Genomic DNA, 13,857 nt, shown 5'->3' on the forward strand with positions numbered 1-13,857 from the left:
ACTTTACAAATCTTAGGACAAGTTATAAAGATTTCTTTGCTTCACGTTTCTAGAACACAGACTGAAGGAAGGGAAAGAAGATTTTGCATCATCTGCTTACTTATGTGTGTCTTTTTGATGACAGAAGGATAAAGGGAGTTATGCATATAAAAGTAAATTAATAATTTGATAGACTAAGGCATTGGGTTTTGGGATTGGTGGGACAGCATTAACTTAAACACTATATATTCTTTTGGACTGTAATATTTACAGTACACCAAAACACACATACAAACAAGCATCAAAGAAACAGCACTAACAACAGCATTCCTAAATAGATATGCTATAAACAGACATTTGTTACTATTCAGGTCTGATGAAAAGTCAACATTAATTTACCTGAGGTGATCGAAGATGCAGAGGCACAAGCCCAGAGGGAGTATCAGCTAATACATTAAAATGAGGAGTAGGAGGAGGTCCCATTGCCATGGGTCTACTTTCCGGGTCAACTTGGTAATTAACGAGTCCCCACTGCTCTAAAAAGGCATGGACCCTAAAGAATAAAGCTCGGAAAGTTAAAATCTAAAGAATCAATTTCATGTGCTTTATTATCATCATTACACCATTAAAAAACAGAAACAATAAAACAAGTAAATGTGCTCAGCAGGCTATCAAACACCACAAATTACTTGACAGATTTTGTTTGTTATGTAGGGAACAATTTCTACAAGCCACAAATAATGTTGATAACACAGCACCCCCCAAACCTATTACAAAGTTTAATCATTTAAATCACAGAAATGAGAGCACAAATACGCATTTAGGTCCATGGTAATAAAAGAACCCACACACAGACCAAATACACACATAGAAAAAATCCACATTTTTCTTGACAGAGTCTCGCTCTGTCTCTCAGGCTGGAGTACAATGGTGCAATCTCAGCTCACTGCAATCTACTCCGCCTCCTCGGTTCAAGCGATTCTCCTGCCTCAGCCTCCCAAGTAGCTGAGAGTACAGGTGCCCGTCACCATGCCCAGCTAATGTTTGGTATTTTTAGTAGAAACAGGATTTCGCCATGTTGGCCAGGCTGGTCTCGAACTCCTGACCTCAGGTGATCCACCCACCTCGGCCTCCCAAAGTGCTGGGATTACAGGTGTGAGCCACTGTACCTGGCGGGTTTTTTTTTGTTTTTTTTTTTTGGCAGAGCTAGGGCGCAGAGTTTATCCACTCCCAACCTGAATCTACTCCTTCCCTGGTTATTTTATGATTTGACTAAAAAAATTAAAATGTGAACTGTAAAATCTAGAAAACTAAATTAAATATTTATCTTACTTATTTTATTTTTTTGAGACACAATCTCGCTCTGTCGCCCAGGCTGGAATGCAGTGGGACAATCTCAGCTCACTGCAATCTCTGCCTCCTGAATTCTCCTGCCTCAGCCTCCCCAATAGCTAAGATTACAGTCATGTGCCACCACGCTCGGCTAATTTTTATATTTTTAGTAGAGAAGGGGTTTCGCCATGTCGGCCAGGCTCGAACTCCTGACCTCAGGTGATCCGCCCGCCTTGGCTTCTCCAAGTGCTGGGAATATAGGCGTAAGCCACTGCACCCAGCCTAAATTAAATATTTTAAATTTTCAACCTCTAATGCTGAACACAGTGCTCACGCCTGCAATCACAATACTTCAGGAGACCGAGGCAGGAGAATTGCTTGAGGCCAGGAGATTGAGACCAGCCTTGGCAACATTATGAAATCCCATCTCGACAATAAAATTAAATTAATAAAATAAAATAAAAATAAAATAAATTGAATGAAATGAAAGGAAACAAAATATAATCCACCCCTAAATGACACAACTAAAATTAGGTGTTTTACCCAGTTGAAACAACCAGTTTAATATGACAGCAAAGCATAAGTAAATTCCTACAGTTAAATGTCTCAGAAAAAGTCAAACATTTTACCTCATCACAGCACACACATCTCCAGTCAAGTTCCTCCGACAAGCAGTGCTAGTTAAATACTCTTGGGGGTTTAGGCGATACGTGTCAATCATAAAATTTCGATATGCCAAGTATCTAAAAAGCAATGGCAAAATTCATAAGGTGGACACGTATCCTTTCAGAAACAATGTTACTCAGAAACTCAAAAATCTTCAGATTCCTTAGAAATACAATAAATTAAGACAAGAGCATAAAAAAACGGTGATATTATATTGCATATTAAGTTATGAGTGAATTTAGAACCACAAATATGCAAAACAACTGTTTACTAATGTATAATAACAAGTAATGTAACGACATTCATGTGAAGTAACATAAATTCAAACTTGGTCATGGTGGTAGTTAACTGCAGAATTTGAAACTAACACATGGTTACATAGGCTATGTGCCTCACTACCACGTATCTATACTTTACTGTGTGCAGGGCACTGTTATAAGCAATGTATGTCTGACAACTGAATCCTCATAATCGCTCCATATTGCAGGTAGGGTCTGCTATCATCCCATCTATGGGTGAGGAAACAAACACTGAGTTGTTAGAGAATTTGTCCTAGCCACAGGGTTGGTAATTGATGGAGCCAGAATTCATCGCACCCAGTGTGGTGGCTCTTCAATCTATGCTCTCAACCTCTGTTGCCTATCACTTCTGTATTTCAAATGTGGCACGTGGATTTGGCTCTGAAAATAGCTATGAAACTTCTCGTGGCAGTTCTTTAAGGGAGATCATGGCTGGTCAATAAGTAGAATCCATGAGACCAAATCCAGAAAAGAACATACGAAAATGGAGAGAGAAACTGAGATTCTGTTACAGCAGATTCCAATGACTTCTGTCACAAAATACAGTACTTAATAACAAGAGTGTTAAGGACTTTGAGACCTAGCAACAGTTCTTGGCACACAAGAAAAACAAAACTCAGGCAGCCAAGATCATGCCACTGCACTCCAGCCCGTGTGACGGAATGACTTTGTCCCCCCGCCACAAAAAAAAAAAAAAAAAAAATCAACAGATTATACCCTGATTAATACATGGGAGCGTATCTACAGTACTGAAAGGTGTGTACTTATATATAGGGACAAGTGTTCCAGAAGTATATACTGATGAATCATCAGGGAAAGACAAAAAGTACTTTCTGCCAAACTTCTTCCTTCCAATAAGAGTTTCTCTATTTCCAATGCAAAAGCACAAAAATCCTTTATGTAATTAAGCTTAATTCACATGTAGCTATATCACCATGTCTCTCTTTTAATTAGCACTCATGCATCAGGAAGATAAAGATTCATTTTCTCCTGGATGAATAGAAACAATCCATAACATACATGCACACACAAGCTGAAAGTTGTTAGGACAGACCGGATGTGGTGGCTCACGCCTATAATCCTAGCACTTTGAGAGGCCGAGGCAAGTGGATCACTTGAGGTCAGGAGTTCGAGACCAGTCTGGCCAACATGGTGAAACCCCATCTCTACTAAAAATACAAAAATTAGCCAGGTGTGGTGGTGCATGCCCGTAGTCCCAGCTACTTGGGAGGCTGAGGCAGGAGAATAGCTTGAACCCAGGAGGTGGTGGCTGAAGCAAGCCAAGATTGCAACACTGTACCCCAAGTCTGAGCGACAGAGTGAGACTCCATCTCAATTAAAAAAAAAAAAAAAAAAAAGGTAAGTTGTGAGGATAAGCCTGAATTCATTATAGTAAAAATTGGTTTAAAATCCAAACTTAAACTCCAAGAGCCGATGTCCATACAGTTCAAGGTTTAGAAATAAAAGAATACCCTAGGCAACATGGTGAAACCCCCATCTCTGCCAAAAAATAGATAGATAGATAGATAGACAGACAGACAGACAGATAGATAGATAGATATCAGCCAGGTGTGGTGACATGTGCCTGTTCTCCCAGCTACTGAAGAGGCTGAGGTGGGAGGATCCTTTCAGTCCAGAAGGCAGAGATTGCTGTGAGCCAAGATCATGACACCGCACACCAGCCTGGGCAACAGAGTGAGACCCTGTCTCAAAAAAACACGAAAGAAAAATCCCCAAAAAACAAAAAACAAAACTAGATACAATTTCCTTTGTACCATGGAATGCTATACAAATGAGATATGAACACTGTTCTGAAAGGAGTATTTGCAAACTTCCAAGAATCAGCAATAAGAAACTCAGGTGGATGCTTGAAGAGGCCCTACCACACACAGGCAAATAAACAAGTTTTCTAAAACACTGGCCTCACATTTCTGGAGTCTTGGATTTGTTTTTTCCATTGAAGAACTCAGGAAGAGCACGCCGTTCAATCACATGAATACTGAAAAGAAGAAGAAAAAAAAAAAGGTTTAGGAGCCTTCTTTTTAAAAGAATAAAATCACAAAATATTCTAAGTAAAAGTGATGAATCCAAAACCTCAGTACCGCTTGCCAAAATTAATTGGCTTACACTAGTTTCTATGTATTAACAGCATACAAGAAAGTTAAGGAAAGCCTTCTCTTTCTTACTCCCAATACTTACTGTAGTTTTCCTATTCCCATAACCAAACTAAAAAACTACTATCGACACACTGAAAACTATACATTTTATTATTTTTTGACATAATACATCATAACTAGATAAGAAGCCACAAGATACGAAGAATTCTTTGAAAAATGTTGACAATAACAAAGTAGCTGGCATGGCATGGCAACAAACTGATGAAACAAATGACCAGAATAGACAATAAATTTGCAAGTCTCAGCTTCTCAGGCTGTTAACATAAATGAGCCTTTGTCCAGCCCTCAGAAACACTGTGATAAATTACTTTTTAGTTTTTAGTTTTGGTGGAGGTGCTGGGGAGATAAATTAATTTTTAAAAATTTTCAGTATCAATTGCTTTTAATAATATCATAGAAGTACATTTTAACAATATATACAAATGCTAATAATTTTATGAAATGTTACAGGTCATAAGCAAAGATCAGGTAAAATGATCAGGCCTAACGGTATAAAAATGAACCAACTGTATATCTAGCACAAAGTTTCTGCTGCTAATACAAGTGTCATCTTCCTGATGACATTTTAAGTTTCTCAGTGGCTTTCCAGATATGCAACATGTAAGTATTGGTTGCATGGCAAAGAGCAAATCGATGGTCTGGGAATATAACTCAAATTATTCACTCTTTGAGTATTTGGTAACATTTAAATTAAATTGGATTTGCACGGTAAAATACTATAAATACAATGAATTACCTGCAAACTTCTAGAAAAACAATTTCTAAGATGAATTAATGCTATATAAATATATATAATGACTTCTAAAAGAATAACCGTAAGGAACTAATTACATAATTCTAATATAACTCCCAATGTTTTCATTGTTACAGGTTAGGAAGAGCCCACTTTAAAAAAAATTCTGTTTATCTTTGGAATGTGTTTGTGTTTTTTTGTTTGTTTTGTTGTTGTTGAGACAGAGTCTTGCTCTGTCACCCTGGCTAGAGTGCAGTGATGTGATGTAAAGACATCCGTGAACCCGGGAGGGGGAGGCTGCAGTGAGCTGAGATCACACCACTGCACTCCAGCCAGGGTGACAGAGCAAGACTCTGTCTCAACAAAAAAACAAACAAAAAAAAACCATAAACACATTCCAAAGATAAAAATCACTTTCCATCTCCCTTCGTCAAAGGTGACAGTAATTTCTGACGAGGAACATGGGCAGAAAGGCACAACCTGATTTGAAGGAAAGTTCTTGTACTGCTCAGTACCATGCTCACAGATGAAGTGGTCACTCACCAGTTATAATCAAACCATGATGCATAACTAGGAATAATAATGTGATTAGTCTGCTCTGTCACATTATCTTCCCCAGGGTCAATTGATCGACTCTGATCACCTTTGGCAGGATCTTCATCTTCCTACAGAAAAGAAGACAAAGTGGAAAGAAAGAAAGAACTACAGATATCTATCTATCTATCTATCTATCTATCTATCTATCTATCTATCTATCTATCGATACATATGTATCTATATATAACATCTCTCACACTTTAGTTGTTAGGTTAAATAAAATGAAGCTCCCTGATTCAATCAGATATCCGAAAAACAAATTTCAAGTAAAAACAACCTTTCACAGTATTTAAGGTTTAAGGTACAAGGTAGCCAGCTGACAGATAAGGTTTTGTTGCTCATTTATGATAATGAGGGAACCAATGCAGAGAAGGTAGGTCTCTCATAATAAGATTAACAAGTTGATTGAAGAAAGTCTGTTTCAATGCACAGGACTTCAGACTAAATAAATAACTCATAACCTAGATCTCATTCCATAACAGCTTGCTTCTTCCTTGCCCAGTTTTACTTAATCTAAAGTAAATGTTTACTTGATATACATTCTTATCGCATACATTTAAACGTATTTTAAATACGTTTTTTGATACTGAAATGTTCTCCAATTTTCTCTCTGTGGTGATTTTATTATTTGTAACCTTATGAAATTGTTTTCTATTAAAAAAACAAATTATGGGCTGGGCAAGGTGTCTCACGCCTGTAATTCCAACACTTGGGAGACTGAGGCAGCAGGATCACTTGAGACCAAAAGATCAGGACCAGCCTGGGCAACACAGTCAGACTTTGTCTCTACTAAAAATTTAGAAATTAGCTGGACATAGTGGTGCATGCCTGCAGTCCCAGCTACTTGAGAGACTGAAGTCAGGAGGACTGCTTGAGCATAGGAGGTCAAGGCTGCAGTGAGCTGTGTTTCCACCACTGCACAGCACTCCAGCCTAGGCAAGACCCTGTCTCAAAAAAATAAAATAAGCAAAAACCCAAATTTTAAATCAGTTTTCTTTTACAATGGTTCCAAAATTTAATTTCTACCTTTAACTTAATTCAACCTAAATTTCCTGTTCAGTATCTGAAATGACGATCTAGTGTACTACCTATAAACTTAACAGTTTCTCTAAGAATAGTAAAAAGGAATAAATTTAAAGCTGAAAACACCAAGGACTCTAGTTATTACTTAAATGATATCGAATACAAACGTGATAATAACGATGACAAGGGTAACAAATTTTATTTCCCAAATCACAGAAGCTAGCAAAAAATATTCTCAAGGCTGACCTCTTTTTATTATGGCTTTAGTTAATACATTTTTGTGGCATAGACTTTACAAATCATTTAGGACACAAAATATTTTCCTTACTCAGAAAAAACAGGAAGAGGCTGGCATCGCAATTAATGAAGGACAACAGTATAAGTTGTAATGACCTCAATCAGAAAACAATAAGGAGGATGACATTCTGGGAGACTGCTTTAGACACAATACCTTTAATCCTTTTAAGCTATATAAACGACTGGTACATGGCTTCAAATCCTCTTATCTTTGGCATTAAAATGAAGGAATTTGACTTTCCTTTTTAGCTGGGACCACAGGCAGATGTCACCACACCAAGCTAATTTTTTAAGTTTTTGGAGACGCAGGGTATCCCCATGTTGTGCTGGCTGGTTTTCAACTCCTGGGCTAAAAGTGATTCTCCCACCTGGCCTCTCAAAGAACTAGGATTACATACATAGCCACTGCACTCAACACTTTACATTAAAAAAAGACAGAGTGTCTTGCACTGTCGCCCAGGCTAGAGCACAGTGGCAGAATTTTGGCTCACGCCAGCATAGAATTCCTAACCTCAAGAAATCCTCCCATCTCAGCTTTCCAAAATGCTGAGGTTATAGGTGCCAGTCACTATTTACTTTAAATAATATCTTTTTGCACAAGTAATGTTCATTAATAAGTGGCTCTTTGACTAAGTAACTTTTATTTTTGTTTTTTCAAATCATAGCACATCAGGGACACTAGCAGGGAGGATGAAAATTTCCTCTAAGTAAAATCTTGGGGTCCAAGAAAGTCAAGTATTTTGCCAAGTACAGTGGTTGTCACCTGAAATCCCATCACTTTGGGAGGCTGAGGCAGGCAGACTGCTTGAGCCCAGCTGTTCGCAACCAGCCTGGGCAACATAAAAAAACTCCATCTCTACAAAAAAAAAAAAATTAGTTGGGTGTAGTGGTGCACACAAGTAGTCTCAGCTACTCAGGAGGCTGAGGTGGGAGAGGGATCACCTGAGCCCAGGAGGTCAAGGTTACGGTGAGCTGACAGCCTGTCTCAAAACAAAAAACTAACAAAAACACCTTCCAGAAATGGTTCTTATGCTGTATTTGTTTTCCTTGGGGGGAAAACTAAAAAAAAAAAAAAAAAGAAAAAGAAAAAAGAAAAAAGAAAAATTCAAAAACCAGAAGGGCCTCATAGTCCAAAAATTGGGCTACGTACAATTCAGTGCTTCTACTGTTCGGTACACAGGACCCTTAGAGAAGCTCTCTCACAACAGGCTTAACTGAATGTTACCTTTCCTCCTGCTGTGACTGTTTCTTCATCCTGCTCATCTGCAAAACCAAAACACACAATTCATTTTCAAAACAGGTAAATGTTCTTTGGGTTATTTGGAAAATTAATGGTGTAAGAACTGATACTGGACAAAGAAAAGGAATGAAATAGAGCATTATAAAAGCAAAATCACTCTGAATAATTCACTAAATTAGAATTTTACACAGAATCACAGACGTAATTAGAAATTCAAAGCAAAGATCATTAAAAATTTCAAACAGTAGGGAATTTAATTACTACTTGAGCTAATATCATAGTCATGATCTTAGTAACAGATACAGGACTTGATTATGATTCTTGTCTCCTGGGTTTTGCTAAAATAACAACATTTTGGGTTCCAAAAGAATTGAGTAAAGAATGATGAATAAAAAAACAAGTGATAACCAATCCCTTAATAATCTTAGTAAGACAATGCCTTCTGAGGATACAGGGCTCAGCATGAGAGAAAGCTCAGGTAAAATTTATAAACTAGACAGTTGATTTCCACAGTGAAAAGCAAAACTGCCAGTACAGAATAGGAAAGAGGTAGTATTAAAGAACAACAAATTACGTTATTATATGCCTGTAATATTTAAGCTTTTTATGACTACTGTGACAGCTGGCACTAGGTAAGGCATGATGAAGTTCAAAAAGAACATGGGATGCTGGGTGCAGCAGTGCACATCTACAGTCCCAGCTACTCTGGAGACAGAAGTGGGAGAATCACTCAAGGCCAGGAGTCCAAGTCTAGCCTAGGCAACAGAGCAAGATCTTATCTCTTATTAAAAAAAAAAAAAAGGGGGTAGGGTGTGGTCGCTCACAGCTATTATACCAACACTTTTGGTGGCTGGTATGGGATATAGCAAAAATAAACAGAAATTTATCAGATTTTGAAAAATGCTATACAAAGAATAAACATAAATATATTAGAGAGGAAGTGGGTAGGCGGACACTTCAGAGCAAGTAAAGAGGTATCTCTGAAAAGTTGGCCTTTAAGTTGAAATGTTAAGAGATGAGAAAGACAAGGTAATTATTCCACAAAAAGGAAAGAACCAAATCAAAGGGCCTCCAGTTGGATTGGTTTGGTGACTTCACAAAACAGAAAGCCACTATGAAAACACATAAAGGCTGAGCAAAATAGACAAACCACAACAGCAAGTGCAGTGATACAAAGCACTGGCAGGAAACGTAAGACAGACCAGGACCGAAATCGGGGTTCTGCAAAATATTTGGAAAGAGGTTACTGAACTTCTTTAAATCTCCATTTCCTCACCAATAAAACAAAACAGTTTAATAGTGAAGTGCAAACACATGTAGAACAAGATCTGACAACTACTCATGCCACCCAGAGATGGACATGGTGGCTTAATGTGTGAGTTAGTCACAAATACTTGCTAACAAGGAATAGGCGATTCTGGATGTGAAAAAAATACTGTATTAATTACCAGTAGGAGTTCTGCAGCTCTGCATAGTGACTATTTTTATCTAGGAAGTAACTAACAGAAAGAAATCTAGGTAAGGCTGCCAAAAACAAACACTTGGTCCATTGGACAATGGTAAACCATAGGATAACCAACCTCTTACTAGAAACTATTAGTTTGACTTAATAATCTCTCCCATTACTCAAATTACACATTTTTAGTCTGACAAATTTCATTCCCCAAGGTAGTCTTGGTACTCAATGGAAAGATATGTCTGATAATACTAAATTAGCTGATCCCTAAATGGTAATATTCAATAAATGTTCTCTTCCTTCTTTCAGATGTGAGAAAATATGCTCCACACCAAACAACTGAATCCTTCAGAGACCTGAAGAATGAAAGACCTATATTTGACGAGGTAGCATATAAGGCAGAACACAGAGCAGTTAAAACAACAGCTCTGGTCAGGCACGGTGGCTCACGCCTGTAATCCCAGCACTTTGGGAGGCTGAGGTGGGTGGGTCGCCTGAGGTCAGAATTTCAAGATCAGCCTGGCCAACATGGTGAAATCTTGTCTCTACTAAAAATACAAAAATTAGCCGGGCATGGTGGCAGGTGCCTGTAATCCCAGCTAGCTGGGAGGCTGAGGTAGGAGAATCACCTGAACCTGGGAAGTGGAGGTTGCAATGAGCCGAGATCACACTACTGCACTCCAGCCTGGGTGACAAGAGCGAGACTTCGTCTCAAAACAAAAAACAAAATACAACAGCTCTGAGAACAAAAATTTACAGTTGATGGATCACTATCCAAAATACCCACTCATATCTGCCATCAATAGTAATTGTAACTGCCTAGCGCAAAAGCTCACACCTGTAATCCCAGCACTTTGGGAGACTGAGGTGGGTGGATCACCTGAGGTCAGGAGTTCGAGATCAGTCTGGCCAACCTGGTGAAACCCCATCTCTACTAATAATACAAAAATTAGCTGGGCATGGTGGCACGTGCCTGTAGTCCCAGCTCCTCGGGGCTGAGGCAGGAGAATCACTTGAACCCGGGAAGAGGAGGTTGCAGTGAGCCAAGATCGTGCCACTGCACTCCAGCCTTGGTAACAGACCGAGACTCCATCTCAGAAAATAATAATGACTGCAATTTATTCAAATACAGAATTCCTTAATTAGAAGATAGAATTGACATCTCATTTTCTAAAAAAGGAGATCTTGAAAATCCCTTTCATGTTTAAAATTCCATAAAGTAAAACATTTAGTATATACTGAAAACATTAGGTTCTCCTTTACAAGTGAATAAAAGAAATCAAGGCTATTGTCTCATCCACAACTCTCCAGAACAAAGATGTTTAAAACTACCCCTATTTAATTTTTAAAGAGAACAAGTGATTATACTTTTCTCTATTTTCCTGCAAAATCACTCAAGAATTACACCTTACTTGTGAAAATGTACTCTAAGACTTGGAAATACTAGGAAAAGATGATGTCATTCTCATTTCATACTGCTTAGAAACTTTAATTTGGCTTACAAAGTATTAACACTCCACAGATTTTTGTTCTAACAATACAATATCAATTTGCATACTATGTTACAAAAACAATTCAGCGACATTTGAAAAAGCACTTTAATTAGAACTATTTCGTTAAAACTCATATTCATATTCAATTATAATATTACCACCTTTGCTAGTTTGTAGAAAAATATGCTCCAACAGGGGGAGATCACTAAGAATGGCAACAATGGATCACAGGAAATTAACTTTCCTACAACAGTAGCTACCCAAATCATAATGGCACTAAGAGTAAGCCACAGCTAATATCCTGCAGTGGTTAAGCACAAGTCTCACTTAAGAAAGGAGTATCGGCCAGTCACGGCGGCTCACGCCTGTAACCCCAGCACTTTGGGAGGCCGAGACAGGCAGATCATGAGGTCAGGAGTTCGAGACAGGCCTGATCAACATGGTGAAACCCCGTCTCTACTAAAAATACAAAAATTAGCTGGGCGTGGTGGCGCGTGCCTGTAATCCCAGCTACTCAGGAGGCTGAAGCAGGAGAATTGCTTAAACCCAGGAGGCAGAGTTCGCAGAGAGCCGAGGTCGTGCCACTGCACTCTACCCTGGGCAACAGAGCGAGATTCTGTCTCAAGAAAAAAAAAAGAAAAGGAGTGTATCAAGCTGGGCATGGTGGTATGTGCCTACAATCCAAACTACTTGGAAGACTAAGGTGGGAAAATCGCTGGAGCCCAGACGTTTAAAGCTGTGGTGGTCTACATTACGCCACTGCACTCCAGGTTACCAACAGAACAAGACCTTGTCTCTAAAAAACAGATAAAAATAAAGAAAGAATAGACTATCAAAGGAGATGACATATTCAAGAGAGAAAGCACAAACCATTGTATATTTTGGGGGGGGGGGGTGCTTACCTAGATCTGCTACAGTTCCTCCTTTAACAGGTGTATTTTCACTATCTTTCTTTAGGTTCACTAGAAAAGCAAAAGAGTTATGTTTATGTGGGAAAGTTGTACTTCTTTTTAGAAAGAAAACAGAATAGGACACGATTAAATGACATGCATCTCACTACAACTGCGACACAATTCAATATTTTCAGGTAAAAATCATAAATCCAGATATGAAATATTTAGTAGACCATATTCTAATTACCCAAGCACTATGTATTTTCATCATAAAAGTAAACAATACAAAATACTCAACAAAACATGAAAATAATCTTTCAATTGCTTCCACAAAGTTTTTTTATTGAAGTTTATGATGCATTTGATTCTCACTTATATTCCATTCATTCATTTAAAAAAAATTAAGGAAGAACTAATACCTTTTCAGTTTGTTTTGAGACAGGGACACAGTCTGTCGCCCAGGCTTGAGTGCAGTGGTGCGATCATGGCTCACCACAGCCTTGACCTCCCAGGCTCAAGCAATCCTTTGATCTCAGGCTCCCAAGGAATTAGACTATGGGCACATGCCACCATACCTAGATAACTTTTTTATTTTTTATAGAAACATGGTTTCACCACGTTGCCTAGGCTAGTCTCGAACTCCTGAGCTCATGCAATCCACTCACATCAGCCTCCCAAAATGCTGGGATCACAGACATGAGCCACTGCGTCTGGCCAAACAAATCTTTTATACATCCATATGGACGTCAAAATATATCCTGAGGGTTTTTTAACTCTATGTAAATGTTATCAATACTGTGCTTAGTTCTTAGCACTGACCTTTCCACGTAAGAACTTTGAGTTACATTACATTTCTTTCATTTTTAAAAGTTCACTGTGTCCATGGGTGGATGTAAGTTAACTGGCCCTACATTTGTGGAAACCATGTTTATTTTGAATATTTCACTGTTCAAAAACATTCTTTTGTAATTATCATTGTGGGCACATGTAATTATTTAAGATAAATTCTAAAAATAAAACACTGCAACTAAAGGTACACATTTTAAAATTTTAAAAACACAGTCAAGACCGGGTGAAATGGCTCATGCCTGTATTCCCAGCACTTTGGGACGTTGAGGCAGGTGTATCATTTGAGGTCAGGAGTCTGAGACCAGCCTGGCCAACATGGTGAAATTCCGTCTATACTAAAATACAAAAACTAGCTTGACATGGTGGTGTGCATCTGTAATCCCAGCTACTCAGGATGCTGAGGCAAGAGAATCACTTGACCTGGGAGGTGGAGGTTGCAATGAGTGAGACTGCGCCACTGCATTCCAGCCTGGACAATACAGCAAGACTCAGATTCAAAAAGAACAAAAAACAACAACAAAAAAAATACAGCCAAATTGCGTTAAACGTCTTCATTAATTTACACTTTCCATCAACAGCATTTGATAGTACTCATTCTTCAAAACTTTCACACTTTTCCATCTACCTTTTAGGTTTTAAAAATCTTATTGATGAAAACAGTGATCTGAAGAACTTGCCTATCTTTAAGTGACCATCTGTTCACACACTTCTTGGCCATGTATTTCTAACAAGTTACCAATCTGACATAATCAACAGTAAATACTTAGTCTAAGGGGTTCAGACTCTTTATACATTTTTAGTATTCTAGTCCTTTGTTATATGG

General features: G+C 38.3%; 1 protein-coding gene across 2 annotated transcripts in view; it reads right to left on the reverse strand.

Annotated features, from left to right (window-relative positions):
• LOC105480388 (SWI/SNF related BAF chromatin remodeling complex subunit C1) overlaps positions 1-13,857 on the reverse strand; it is a 199,557-nt gene that overhangs the window by 94,704 nt on the left and 90,996 nt on the right. For both annotated transcript variants that reach the window (XM_071091592.1, XM_071091593.1), the window contains exons 12-17: positions 12,195-12,254; positions 8,329-8,366; positions 5,730-5,851; positions 4,204-4,275; positions 1,941-2,054; positions 379-532 (exon numbers count right to left, since the gene is read on the reverse strand). In XM_071091592.1, the coding sequence (XP_070947693.1) occupies positions 379-532; positions 1,941-2,054; positions 4,204-4,275; positions 5,730-5,851; positions 8,329-8,366; positions 12,195-12,254 (560 nt within the window). The remainder of the gene's footprint in view (positions 1-378; positions 533-1,940; positions 2,055-4,203; positions 4,276-5,729; positions 5,852-8,328; positions 8,367-12,194; positions 12,255-13,857) is intronic.

This window comes from Macaca nemestrina, chromosome 2, assembly GCF_043159975.1.
Source record: "Macaca nemestrina isolate mMacNem1 chromosome 2, mMacNem.hap1, whole genome shotgun sequence".
Classification (NCBI taxonomy): Eukaryota; Metazoa; Chordata; class Mammalia; order Primates; family Cercopithecidae; genus Macaca; species Macaca nemestrina.